General features: G+C 37.3%; 1 protein-coding gene across 12 annotated transcripts in view; it reads left to right on the top strand.

Annotated features, from left to right (window-relative positions):
- Positions 1-15,174, top strand: part of pcdh15 (protocadherin related 15) — a 1,032,943-nt gene that overhangs the window by 835,355 nt on the left and 182,414 nt on the right. For all 12 annotated transcript variants that reach the window (XR_010005016.1, XM_062977492.1, XM_062977488.1 and 9 more), the window contains 2 exons: positions 8,929-9,234; positions 12,726-12,950. Coding sequence is in view for 11 of the 12 variants with exons in the window: in XM_062977492.1 (XP_062833562.1) it covers positions 8,929-9,234; positions 12,726-12,950 (531 nt within the window). In the remaining variant the exon portion in view is untranslated. The remainder of the gene's footprint in view (positions 1-8,928; positions 9,235-12,725; positions 12,951-15,174) is intronic.

The following is a 15,174-nucleotide window of genomic DNA, read 5'->3' as shown; positions in this document are numbered from 1 at the left end:
AGCATGCTGCTCACCAGAAATGTTTTCAGACTCCTTCATATGGAGCCCTTCGACACTACAGGAGTATATCATTATGAAAATCCCATGGTGGCTTCTTCTGTAATCCCAGGGTTTGTAGATTGAGGAAGTATTTCCTGAGAATTATAATGCTCCTGAAAACAGATCAGGATACCATGGAAATTCGAAAACCAAAAACACATCACCCTCCAGCCGAATTGCACAAGCTTATTATTTATGAGTTTGTCTTCCAAAAGCGATATCAAAGTGTTATAATGATGTAGTGTAAAAGATCCCCCAGTTCCTTCTTATTTTTAATTGTTTTAACAACCTATGCAAGCAATCTTTGGGATCAGCCTCATTCAAGTATGTTAGAATCTAGGATTACAAAGACTTGGTCTGCAAATTGAGAATTTGTCTACCATTTGGACACAGAAAATTCAGTGAAGGCCATGGATGAGCCCTTCCTAATTATATATGCTTTAATCAAATGTTAACACAGAGAACAAATGAACAAAGAAGAATATGCTTGGGTTGGGATGTGATGTGAGTAGGATGAGATATCTGTAAGGGAGATTGATTCTCTTCATTTGCTCAAGAATGGCATCCTTTGACAGCATTGACAGTCATGTTCCAATCTGTTTAATATTTTGAGCTCAGACTTTTCTTATCATGATGCAGCCTGAATCCTCCACTAAGCAACATTTCATTTTATTATACAAAAAGAAATTCAGCCTAATTTGGGCCAAAGGCAATTACTTCCATCTGCAAAATGTCATTGTTCTTCTGGGTATAGAAAAATGTAAGTAGGATTAAGGATTAATTCCTTACTAATTCAGGCCTTTTAGCTTATCCTATTGCATCTCTAAAAATCAATCTGGTGTTTTTTCCTTCTAATGGGATTTAACTAAGGAGATCTGCCCACTCCTGAACCTACTGTATATTTTCCTAGAAAAATGTATTTTTTCAATTCCAGTTGAAGAAGTATGCCATAATAAAAACTTTATTTCTAACAGCCTGCTGCTTCTGCTGAGGTCAGTTATTTTTACATCCCAAGGTGAAATCATGATCATCCAGCACAAATGTATTTTTTGTTACTTGCGAGGTCTCATTAAGTATTTAATTCCCTATCACCACGGGGTAAAATATCTACAATATTGAACAAATGGCTTCAAAAACAAAGTTAATTAAAAAGGGCCTGGATTGATGGAGTTATCCTGTTTTAATAAAATTTTCTTAAATGAAAAGTCTTCAATTTAAGAAAATGTTCCCTGGACATTGGAGACCAGAGTATATAGATCAGGAGTGAGAAGGAAAAATTCCCTGGATGTTAGAGAACTTTGTATCTTTCAATGCTGGCCATTACAGTCTACATCCAATAGTTTGTTTATATATATATAATACCAGGCCTTGTCAAAATAGCTGTTTTTTTGTTTTTGTTTTATCAGTTATTTTGTATCTTTTATTTACTGTGTGTTTTGTAATTGTGAAACTGCGTAATAGTGAAAGTTACCATATCTTGGCACATAAGGGTTATTGTGAAAATCCAAATTTAGGGAAGGGCAGAGTTTAGGAAGTCCATCCCTCTGCAGTGGTTATCATGTAAATGTAATCCCTTGACATCACTGAAACCTGTATATGTTTTCCCTATGTACCAGTTGAATATCTCTTATCTGAAATGCTTGGGATGAGCATTTTGGTTATCAGATTTGTTCCAATTTTTGGTGACCTTTATTTTTGCATATGCATATGCATATGTAATGAGATATTTTGGAGATGGATTGTGTTTATGTGCCTTCAAGTTGTTTCAAACTCATGATTACACTAAGATGAATCTATCTGGAGCTAAAAATGTGTGACTTGCCCAAGGCTAACCAGTGGGTTTCCATGGCTGAGCGGGGAATCAAATGTTGGTCTAACACTCAAACCACTGCACCATGCTGACTTTAAGGACCCAAGCCTGAACATGAAATTCATTTATGTTTCATATACACTTGATACACGTGACCTATAGACAATTTTATGCACAATATTTTAAGTAAATGTATGCATGAAACAAAATGTATGTACATTGAACCATCAGAAAGCAAGAGTGTTTCTATCTTATTACATCCATGTGAACAATTTATTATCACATCCATATGAGTAATTCTGGAATAATTCAGATTTTGAAATTTTGAAAATAATGGTATTTATTTAACTATAATGGATTCCAGGGGGAAACACATTTAATTGTTTTTCATAGACTGATACCTCAATATGGGTTTAAGTTCTGTATTTCAAATTTGGTCTGACAGACCTGAATGACTTTCCATGAGTTCTTAAGTCAAAGCAGCTATATTTAAAGTGAGCTCAGTGACACTGAAATCTTATTTATTGAGCAGAGGAATGAAACAGTACAAAATGGTGAGTACTTTAGTCTACCAGGCATCAGAGTCATGGAAGTGAGCAAGAGAAACATGCTCATGTTCCTGTTTAAAGTTGTGTGCCCATCTTTAAAAATCATTACTATCTTAGGAGATTATACACATTTCTCTTTGAAGCAATTTATTTTCAGAAAGCATTCACTGCAATAAACTTGGGCCAGATATTTGAACATAAATTGAGGTTTTAGGGATAAAGTGTGACATATGTTACATTCAGCCACCAAGGTACCACTAGGGAATGGGAGCAATCTTTCTTTGTTTAGGGGAAGATAATATCATCTCAGCTTTGTGCTTTGCTGTCATTTGGTTTTTCATATTCTGAAAACATTATACATCTCACCTCTATCCAAGGAAAATGTGCTCTGTAGTGTGCAAAGAAGGATGGTTACACAGATTAAGCTGTATTAGATACAAGTGACACTTCTAAGCAACTTGTTTGTTGTAGCCCTGATCGAGAATAATTACAGTGCCTCCCCAATAATGCATATTATCAACTTCTTACTTTTTGTAGCCATTGCCAATGTGAGTCAGGTGCTGATGGAAAGCAGAAAGGTTGAAAGGATGAGGGAATCATTTAAGTATTTCTTTTGAAACAAAAGAAGGCAAAACTGCTTCATGTTCATGCGTAGTTTGATTCTAAAGCTCATTGATTCAGTGCTGAATATAAACCAACCCACCTCCAGATAGCTCCAGAACAATATAGCAACATTTATCTGTATGTCCATTTGATAATTCCATAAACAAATATCAGCTGAACAACATTAATCTGCAAGAATTGTGACCAAGAGCCTCAGCAATCTATCCATATTGACTGAAAATATGTACACAACCACATGGCAAGTTGCACAACATTTGAACCCATACTTTTAATGTTCATTTCTGCACATCAGGTTTTGAATGTTCCCATAAATACATAGTGGATACTTTTCTCTTTGCTTTTTTTTTTTAAGAATAGGCAGTGGTCAGGAATGGATAAGGACAATGTTTCCAAATGTTTAATGTGCATTTATTAAATAAAGATATACCTCTAATTTTATCATACAATGAGCCATTTAAGACATGTGAATACCTAAAAAGCCTTACAGTAATTAAATATTGCAGATTCTTTACAAAAGCGAGACTAAATGTATTTCCCTCAGAGCTACTAAGAGGAAGACTGTTTGGAATTCCCCACTCCCAAAGACTATGCCACCTTAGAGGAAATTTTATTGTAGTGCCACTATTACACAGTGCAACATTGCCAACTTTTATATCCAGTCCCGTCCCACATGTCCAGCTACCGCCCACAGAAGATTGTTAGATATCTTTTAGAGGACACAGGGTGACTCTCATAGTGACAAAATTCCTTGCAGTGGCAGCAAGGCTGAGGAAGCAACTAACCTCTGATAGCAGTAATACTTGAAACCATGTATATGTATGTTGTACAATGAACTTCTCCTGAGATGGGAGAAATCAAAATGACTGCTCATTTACTGAAGGTTCTATGGACCATAATAAATATTGTTATTGTTGGGTATTTATAATATTTAAGCCACTACTGTATACCTCTAATTCTATATCTGTACACTTTTCACATTTAAAAGTCCCCTAAGTACTTTATAATTAGCTATTGCAGTACATTTCATAGTAGTAAGTCTTACATATTACCACATTTCGTAGTAGTGACTATTATAAATAATAACCCCTTTAAATAAAGTATTTACTTAAAAAGGCACACCAATAATTCTATAACATATGCCTTCTTCACATTTAATGTGTCCATAAGTATTTATGTAATATCTTTTGAGTAAAAAAAGTTAATAAAGCTGTATTCCTTAAACTAAAAAAGCTAACCACAATATTTCCAATGCATATTTTCAAAACAGTAATTAGTTTTGAGACAATTCTGCAAGAATAGCACATTAACACAACTTAATTTTTCAACTTCATTTTGGAAAGCAATATTTTTTTTTATAAAAAATGATATTGTTGTAATGGGTGTTGGTTTCAGTCCAGTTAACCTCTGTTTAATTGTTTTCTTGTGGCTTCCTTAAAAGCAAACTGATCACACACATTGGATTTTCCTGTTTAGAGAGATTAAGCCTATTATTGAAGCCATTTGTGTGACTGAAATTCTGACACATATATCTTCTGCTTTTGTGTATAACTGTGAACAAACAGGAGAAAAACTTCTTGATATCACAGTATGTTCTTGCAAATGTTAAAGCGGACATCATTCCACTGATGAAATATCAGGACAGGCATCTTCACTAACAAACCATTTGAGAAACTGGGAAAAAAACTCTACAGAACATGAAATAAATGAGTTACAAATATTATAACAGGAACATATATGAGTATGTGCCCCTGATAAAGAAAGACACTTATGCGTATAAGTACTTTAAAATATGCTGAACTTTGAATTGTCTGCCTTATTCAAGCTAGCAAAGCTCAGTGTATGTTCTGTATTTACTTGAGTCTAATGTGCCATCAAATCTAATGCGCACCTCAGTTTTCAAAAAATAAATATTTGCTGGCAAACGTAATGCGCACTCTTTGTAATTTGGCCATAAAGAGGTGCACATTACAGTTGTTGCATGCCTTGAACTCCTTTAAAAACAAAAGTTTTAGAACACCAAAGCTTCCAGCAATAGAATGGAAAACCAGAGAAATTGGTATCTCTTCCCTCAGGGAGCCTCTCCTGTTTATCCCAACTCAGCTTCCTTGGATGCATATATTCAGTAAAATGAATGTAGCTTGGCAACATTTTAACTGCCCTGGCTTAGTGTTATGGATTTTTGGGAGTTGTATTTCTATGAGCTCTTTAACCTTCTCTGCCACAGAATGCTGGTGCCTCAACAAACTGCAACTCCCAGGTTTACATAGTACTGAGCCATGGCAATTAAAAGTGGTGTAAAACTACATTAATTCTGCAGGATAGATGCACCCTAGGAAGGCTACACTGAGGTCCTAGACTTTAGTCCCCAAATCTACTTTAAACAGCAAAGGGGAACCAAAGTCAAATCCCATGGAAAGCTCCTTTGAGTTCCCAGAGGCAATTATGGGGATTAAATGCTCCAAAGGCAATCACACTAAAAAAAAAAAAAAAAAGACTGCAGAATTCGTGTGGGTTTGTAGTTTGGGGAGGGGGGCTTTTACCATTCCCAGCCAAAGAAGTCCTAGGATTTTCTAAACTACAAGCCCCAGAATTCTGGAGGAAGTTTTAAAGTTGAATGAAGTGGAATGAGAAGAGATAAGTCCTATCTGATCTTGGAAACAGAGCAGGGTCAGCTCAGGGTTAATATCTGAAAGGGAGACCATGAATGAATACCAGTTGGTATAGGCTATATTTCATGTAGAATTGGAAAAATTATGAGGCTAAGCTCAGCAACAGCTGCTGCCACAACCCCCATTTCCTCTCCAGGGAGGGGATTCTTTCCCACTGCCCAAGTCCTCCTTTCAGCTTCATCTAAGCCTTCAGCAGCAGGCTAACCTTGGGGTAGAGAGGCAGAAAATGTTTTTGAAGCAAGTAGCTTCTTCCTCTATGTCTTTTGCTTGTCTTTTTCCCAGGGCTGTTCTGTGTTTCCAAGCTGAGCTTGCTGACCAAAAGGTTGGCAGTTTGAATCCAGAGAGTGGGGTGAACTCCCACAGTTAGCCTCAGCTTCTGCCAACCTAGCAGTTTAAAAAAATGCAAATGTGAGTAGATCAATAGGTACCGCTCCAGCGGGAAGTTAACGGCACTCTATGGAGTCATGCCAGCCACATGACTTTGGAGGCATCTCCGGACAACACCAGCTCTTCGGCTTAGAAACTGAGATCAGCACCAACCTCCAAAGTCAGACACGACTAGACTTAATGTCAGGGGAAAACCTTTACCTTTACCTAGCTTTTTTCTACAACAAAGAAGTGACAATGGATTTAATATACTACCATTGTGTGAAAAATTGGGTCAGTATGTCTGATAAATTTAAGCTTCACTCATTTTACATATGGAAGAGTTAATCTGGCTTTGACCAGTCCAAAATTTCTCTGGACCTATTTTTTTACAGAAATGCAGAGAGCCTTCTAGGCCACATGGTGCAACTCTTCCCCAATGCAGGAACCTAAAGCAAGAGCAAATTAATTGCTTCTAATTTTAAAGTTCGTTCATGTCGCATCAGAATCGTTGTTTTGATGGAGTTGGGATGCACACAAATCTTAGCCACATAAAATTGTAGCAGATGACAATTCTCTGTCCATGTCTTAGGTCAGCTGTGGGCAACACAGTCATCCTCTATCTATCTGGCTGAATCCATGATTGTTTTGGCACCATCCTGGGGATCTAGTCTACCGGGCAGAATTATTTTTGCGAATTTAACTGGCATTTGGCTTTTCTCTACTACAACCAGTTTCTTGTTTTGATCTGCATTTTGAAGTTGTAACCTACTATTTTCTTGCTGTCTTGCTGACTAGCCTCTCCATCTTGGTGCAAGATCCATCCCTAACCACAAATGTGGAAGGCTATTGTCCCAAGGGGGGCTGTGAAAGGGATATTTTATGATGGCTATGATTCACAGCTGCCATGACATTTCACCGATAACACCTTCTGCTCTCATCAGAGCAAAAGTTTATCAAAGTAAGCAAGAACTAGAACTTGCTGTCTCACATTTTTGTAGAGTGAGGCCATTAGTATAAAACAGGTTTTTCTATACACGAGTGCTCTTACGTAAAAAAAAATCTGTAGCCTGAATTAAAAAACCAACACATACTGATGGTCTGACGTAGTTGCTAGCTCTTGTCCTTAGTTCTCCCTTTACAAAATGGACATGATCAGTCCACTATATGGTGTGCCAGTTTATTACAAAACAACCATACATTTGTCTATACCAAATCCATCTAATTCAGATTGCTGTGTATTTTTTATTTACAATGTCAGGAATCTAAGAGATACTGCAACACTCATTACCAGTATAGGAGACACATATACTGGTAGTTAATGTTGCACAGCCCCCTTGATTTATAGTCATATGAAAAATGTCAGATATTCAAGAACCAAGCACTGTATAACTGCTAAATAAGGAATGTTTGTGTTGAAGTATCTTAAGTTTGAAAAGTATGCAGTATTTCCCGCCATTGTATCAGTTTTTTTATCTCAAGAAAGCAGTCTATTTCCACTAAATGTACTTGTCAGTTTTCCCACTTCTGCTGGAGAAGTAGTGGCAAAGGAAGAAGATATATGATGCCCCCATAGTAAGATGTTGTTTGTAAGGATATGTTTACCATGGGAGAGAGAGAAAGCTGAAGCCATTAATGTTTATTGTGTTGATGTAGTACAAAAGGGAAACAAGTGTGTGAATTTTTATTAACAATTTTAATTAACTTTTAATTGATTCCATGAAGATAAATGGTTTCATTATCATGCCTCACACTGAGCACCATGGCAGGATATTAAATGTCTTGGGAAACTTCCTGACAGTAGTGCTGATAGCCAAGGACTTTTGTGTTATATTATCTTGTGGGGTCATCTGGAGACTCTTTTATAAATGTGCACAGATGGTAGTGCACTTCATTTCACTTACATGGCCAAAGTAGCTATGCCTTGATTTAATTAAAGTTAAGAAGTTAGGTGATACCATATTAGATGTGCTGATATTTTGAATGTTCCTCCTTAATCTTTCAAATCCTGTCCCCTTCTTAGTTTTCCAAGCATAGCTTGAAATCATTAAGGAAACCTGGATGGCAGTTCAGCAAGTGGTTGAAGGATGTCACTACAGAAAGTGACTGGGGGAAGAATGTCATGTCTCTTATTCACCCTAGTAACTCAAAACCCAAAATAGATACCAGCAATACTCAGAAAAAAGTATAAGCATATATAATGGATCCTTGGTATCCACTGAAGTTTGGCTCTAGGGTCCCCTATGGATACCAAAATCTGTAGATACTCAGGTGTTATTATATACAGTGGAGTAGTATAATGGTGTCCCTTAACTGGAATGGCAAAATCTTTTACTTTTGGGATTTATAAAATATATTTTCAAATCATGGATGTTTGAATTCTTAGAAGCAGAATCCATGGAAAGGGGGAACTGAATCAGTCTTTCCTTCTCTGCATAGTTAATCTGGAAACTTCTAGAAAGCAGAAGCTGTACAAATTGGTCAGTATGGTCTTTTGGAATGGCTAAGGCTAACAACAGGGCTGATTGGTTAGCTACTATTTTCAGGAATAGTTCTGAAATTTACCACTCTGATATATATTCATCTAAATTCTACCTGACTTTAAGATTGTTGCCACGAGTTTTAGTTTCTTATCTGAAGTAATGGCGGGCCAATATATTTTTACTGGATTATGTCTGCTTGGGACTTCCAGTAACATGCAAAAATCATTGGAATATGAATTCATTCTGTAATAATTTTGAATGTCCAGGCTTTTCCAAGCCATAAAGATCTAAATCAGATAATTAAAAAAACAATTTCATCTAATGACCTGAAATGAATCTTCTTATACCACATATTGCTTGCTTCTAATGAAATACATTTTTTCTTATAGGCTACTGATCCTGATGCTGGAGTAAATGGTCAAGTCCGGTACAGTTTGGCAAATTTCAACCACCTTTTTCGTATAACCTCTAATGGCAGCATTTATACATCAGTAAAGTTAAATAGAGAAAAAAAGGACTATTACGAACTCATTGTTGAAGCAACAGATGGAGCTGTGGATGCCCGTCGTACAACATTAACTCTGGGTATCAAAGTGCTGGATATAGATGACAACAGCCCAGTGTTTACCAATGCTTCCTATACAGTGACCATTCCTGAAAACCTGTCCCCAGGCACAGTCTTCCTACGTTTAGAGGTAAGAGTGGCCTGAGTTCTATTGGATATAATAATTCAGGCAGAATAATACATTTGGAAGTGTAAAACCTGATCTCATATATTTGACTACATCATTTACAAATACACAGGCAAAGTGGAAGAGTAATAACAAGCACCTAGGGGACTTAATCTAGACCTTTAACTAGACCTATGATACAAAGACAGCTACTCAACTTGTAGAGATTGGAGATATCTATAATGGCTAAACCATAAATCAGAACTTGATACTATTTATGATTCAAATGTTGTAATACGTGGACAAAGATATTATTTGTAATAGTAGAGTGAAGATAGGAAGAATACTCATGCATGTGTGCAGCCTTGATCAATAAAGAGGTAGGGGTGTCAAGACACCTTGCCAAGGAAAAGGAGACAACCATTGAAATATTTGGGTCCTTTGTTGGGGAAACTTCATTTGGACAAGATTCCATATTCCTGAACAGAGGGTATATTTTTGAATGGAAAATGTATACTTTGTGCAAAATAAACTGATTACTATGCAACAGCAGAAAGTTGCTTTTTGTAGAGGTTTTTTTTTTACAGAGAACATGTTTTCTAATCCAAAACACATTTCCTGAACAGAAAATCTATATTTATAATGCAGAAATGCATTTTCCTCTTACAAAGTTTCAAAGTTTACACAGTACTCAAATACTGTGCAGAAATGCTTGCATTCTCAAAAAGCAGGAACAAAATAGATGAAATGATTCTTTCTTCCATCCAGGAAGAAAATCAATGAAAAGTTGCATCCCTAGCAAAAGCAAAAGCTCCTTGCCATGCACTACTACAATTTATATTTCACGTTTTCAATAGATAGAGGTCTGTACAAAAATGGACCATCTACGCACTGCTGAAGTCCACATGTGACCTCATCACAAAGGCTAAGTGAAGCCGTCAGAGTGGGCAGCGGGGTGAATTTGTCTCCCTCTTGGTGAGGACCCATGCTGACTCCATTGGAGCCAGCACAATACGGGCAGGTTCCCATGTTGGGAGAAAAGTGTCCACAGATGTTTTCACCCCAGTTGGGGGTGAGGCTTCTATTAAAGTCACACAATTGTTGCTTGATGGCCAGTGTGGGCCTCTATTCCCAGAACAAGGAGAAAGCATCTTAGGATGCTAATGAGGCCAATGGTCAGCCTCTGAGCTAGCAGGTGTCCTCACTGTACTGCATTATGCTGGCCTGGCCTGGCAGCTAAATGGCACCCACACAGCCCAGTGGTGTCAGAAGTGGTTTGGTGCTGTAGGACCACAACCCTTACCTGCCTTTTATCAATCTGGCCCTAGCAGCTCCCACAGGACATGAAAATGATAGTGGTCATTACTCGGTACCTGTACTGATGGTACCCAGAATAATGAAGCAACACAAGAGTGAAGAGAGGGGAAAGGAAGAACCGTTCCCTCCTTTCCCCCATCTCATCTTTTATCACTTTGTCACTCTGGCTGGTATCACTACAGGTGTTGGGCAATGACCACCACCAGTTTTGTCCCTGGTGGTTACTACTAAGGCCAGACTGACAGGTGAAAGATAAGTGCCACCTCCTGTACCCAGGCTGCTCGAGCCCGGGGAAAGTAGGATGGCTGCATGAATAGGAAGTGGCCCAACTATTCACATTAGCTCCAGAGCATCCTGTAATTTCCTTTACTGTCTGGCAAGGTTGTGCCTGGAAAATGGACCCTATTTATGATGTGGACGTCAAGGAATCCTTTCTTTTATCCTGGCTCATTTGACCTGTGTAGATGGGCCCTAAGTTTTCTTTCTAAATTAAACTGATCATTAATGTCTGGGTTCAGATTTCCTGTGCCACTATTCAATATCCTTCCCTCCCCACATCTCCACATTGTATTTTCAAAACAAATAGCTAAATTATTACTTTCTAATAATCTTAGTAGCTTTTACAATCTATAACATCTAGGCTCTGACATATTGCTTCTGGAACCAATGAAGTAAATTGGCCTTTAAACATTTCTTAGCTCAGCAACCTATTTTAGCTTATTTACTTTCATGACTGTAAAGCAAAACTTTATAGTTTGCAGCAAGGGAAAACCTATGAATCATGATAAGGTGTGGGTATGTTCAGATAGGCACAAGATTATTATGTTTTTAGCACAAATACTATTTTAGTGTGTGACAAAACATACTTGCTGACTTGTTTTCTCCTTTGAAATGTGGAAGCAAACCCATTTCTTCTTGAACATTTGAGCTTTTGTATAACAGGTTGTCTGCAAAAAACCAGTGCATGATGTTTTCCCCCTCCTCACTTTTTATGTGAAGGTATAAGAAAGAAGGAACTGTAGGAGACCTTTAACATATGAACTGCAATAGCTCTCAAGTATAGAGAAGACTAATGAGGGATTTTGGTAGGCCCTAATGGAGCTGGAGAAATTAATGAACTTACAAAAATGCATACATAATTGAAAATAGAGAAGAGGAACCCTGGGGTAAAGAGAGGATTAAATATGTAAACACATAAACTTCCTAATGACTAATACAAACCAAAGAAAGGAATGGAAATGATAATGACCTTTTATTTTGCATCCATGGTAACTGCTCTAAACATGTACTCTCATTCTTAAATGAGTTTTACAGTTTTCCTCTTTTCTAACCAAGACCCCCAGATTTCAGAAAAAGTAATTGTCATTGCCTTTCCACCCAAATGATAATGCCACACACAGGAGTTGGTGAAATAAGTCCACAACTTTATTAACTTCAAGAATCTACCATGCAGCAGCAGACAGGACATATGGGAACAAATTTCCATGAGGGAACCCAATTAACCCAACCAGATTTCCAACCAGAGATCTCCAGGTCCAAAACACAAAGGAGAGATCTTGTGGTTTGTCCTAGGCTGATGCAATGAAGGGAGTAGATAATGCCAAGAGATTTCCCCAGCAGGAACTGGCCAGTGTTCATTCTTGAGGAAGTCATCTCATGTCTCTCCTCAAGATAGTTGGCAACGATCGAGAAATTCATTTTCACCAGAATCCTTCAAAGTAAGCAAATCAGAGTCCCCCTGCCATTTCTAGCATGTGGGTGGCAATTAATCAATTTAGCAAAATCATAAAACCATATCCCAAAGTTTCCAAAAAATATATAGCATGGAGTTGATGAAAAAAAATGTTCGACAGCTAAGTATGATATAAAAAGAAAAAGAATCCTTCTAATCCAAGAGGTAATTGGAAATTCCCATGTGAAATAAGAATGGGTGGGTGGGGGACAAAAATGACAGAGTATTGATTTTGCAGGTGGCTCCACACTGTATAAATGATGCAATTTGACACAACTTTAACTGACATAGATCAAGGCTATGGTATCCTGGATTTGTATTTAGTGAGTCATCAGCCCTCTTAGGCAAAGATGGATTGTAAAAAAATAACCTGCAGATATAACAAATTCTGACTTTCCGTGTTTTTATGACACATGTGTACACTGTTTTTCTTATAAGTCAAACCCTTGTTCTTCACTTCCTCTAGGCTAAAGATATTGACCTTGGATCCAATATCACCTATGGAATAAGAACTCCAGAAGCACGTCAGTTTTTTAAACTGAACAGATTTACAGGGGAACTATCGCTTTTGAAGTCCTTGGATTTTGAGTCATTTCCTGATACAGATGCAACTTTCACATTTTTGGTGGAGGCCTTCGATATTGGGGGAACAATGCCTCCAGGACTTGCTTTGGTCACTGTGAGAATAAGAGTAAGAATTAACTTTTCTCTTCTCTCTCTCTGATGGTCTAATCTGAAAATCTGTTTCATTAAATAGAGAACCAATGGGATTTTAATAGAAAAATCCATAACTTTCCCCTACAGTGTCCTAATGCTCATTCTTGCACAAAGTAATAGATGGTTTATAGCACTGTGTTTACCTTTAACATGTACAGTACTAATAAACACAATTGCTTTAAAAATATACATAGTTGTAGCATCAGAGCTTTGTGTCACAATCATATTGGCAAATCCTTTAAAATCTCCCAAAGATTGAAATAAACACTCAGCAAAATTGTTCACTAAAATGGCGACATATATATTTCACTTTAAGTCTGTATAAACCCATAGTTTTATGAGTGTCACTTACAGATCAACTGCTTGTACACATGGCAGTAGAATTTCTATTTCTAATCTCACGAGTCTCCAGCTTTCCAAGAGAAATGACTATGTTGGAACTGCTTTTACAGTATAATGTTTCTCCATTGGTGATTTATAGCCAATATGCCTGCAATATTCTTACTGCCTTTAAAGAACACTTCAGGCAGTCCATTTTAAGTGCATATTCAAGCTCTTTTAAATGCAGAGGCAGCAATGTGAAGTTAAAACGTAACAATGACATGTATCAATCTATTACACACTCTTTCCTTATACATTGGTGACTACTTGTGCATAGTGTAAAACAGCACTAATGCCTACATGTGAACCATACATAATAATATTCTGATGGAGTTAAAGAGCTTAGAAACCAGTGACTACAAATACTCATCATGACATGGTGTGATGCCTTTGTTTAATCTAAGACAGAGTTTTACAGTCTTTATATGCATAAGGGATTATTGTATTCTGCACAAGATTATAAGCATGACTTATTTCTTTCTCCTTTGTTCAGTGCTTTTAATCTATAAAAGGCAAATAAGCTGTAAATAGGATGATGTATGTTGTCATGTCTTCTTGATAAGAAATGTTTCCAATAAGTGGTAATAAAACTACCCAATTTTAGTACAGGAGGGTGATTTTCATTCTCATTCAATCTATTATATCCTCTTTCAGAGGCCAAATTATTTCATATGCTCATTGCAATTGAGATATAATATTTCATTGTTCGACATGAGAATTTTAACCAGACACCTCTGGCACATATCTTATGTGGGAGGGATTGCTGGGTACAGCAATAAGGCACATTCAAAATTCATGATGCACATGGTTGACTGTTGGAAGTAGCTATTAACAATAATATGTTCTATCTGGATAGCAAATAAAAGTATTGGTTTCAGATATATGAAATTGGCCTACATTTCTTGGCAAAATTAATATATTGTCCATATTCTCCAAATGTATTTAGTTCTTCTTACCATACAGTCACCATCCTATGATCAACATTGATTACAATTATAATTAAAATTCAGGATAAACTATATCTCAAATTGGTTCCTGTGTGCAAGGTTGTTGACTTGACTTGACTTATGTACAAGATACTTCTTCATTTTATCATTCATACACCCCAAAATATGGGATTTTTTTTGCATGTTGTACAGCAGTGGTTCTCAACCTGGGTTCCACAAATGTTTTTGGCATACAACTCCTAGAAATCCCTGCCAGTTTACCAGCTGTTAGGATTTCTGGGAATTAAAGGCCAAAAACATCTGGGGACCCCAGGTTGAGAACCACTGTTGTACAGTCTGCATAAGAGGCAAGCTTCTAAACCAGTGGTTCCCAACCTTTTTTTTGACCAGGGACCACTTTGACCCGGGATCACTCTCCAACATTAGTACCAAAAGGGGTACGAATCAGTTTTTGGTCAACTTTAGATTTGGTTTGGTTATTTGGGGTGCTGATTTATAAAACTGCACTGAATAGACCACATCAGCTCTAGTTTCTGATACAGAACATAGTCACCATCTGCTCGCCCACAAAAAACCATATTTAATATTCTAGAGCTGATGTGGTCTATTCAATGCAATTTTCTGAATCAGCATCCCAAATAACCCCAGGGACAGGCCTAAAAATGAAGACGCCAAAGCACTCCGCTCAGGGGGAGTCGGGAGAAGAAAAAGAGGCAATCAGGAGGCTTGTTGTCATGCCTTTTGTGTACAGTCAGCCTCTCTCCTCCCGACATCCCTGTTGCCTTGGCACTATAAGAGGGTTTTGTGAGACTAGCCATTCTCGTTGCAACAGTGTAGCAATGGTGATGCCACAGACCATATTTTTGTTCT

The sequence above is a fragment of the Anolis carolinensis genome, chromosome 3 (assembly GCF_035594765.1).
Source record: "Anolis carolinensis isolate JA03-04 chromosome 3, rAnoCar3.1.pri, whole genome shotgun sequence".
NCBI classification, from domain to species: domain Eukaryota; kingdom Metazoa; phylum Chordata; class Lepidosauria; order Squamata; family Dactyloidae; genus Anolis; species Anolis carolinensis.
The sequence above is the reverse complement of the archived record's forward strand: the minus strand, read 5'-3'. Positions and strand labels throughout refer to the sequence as shown.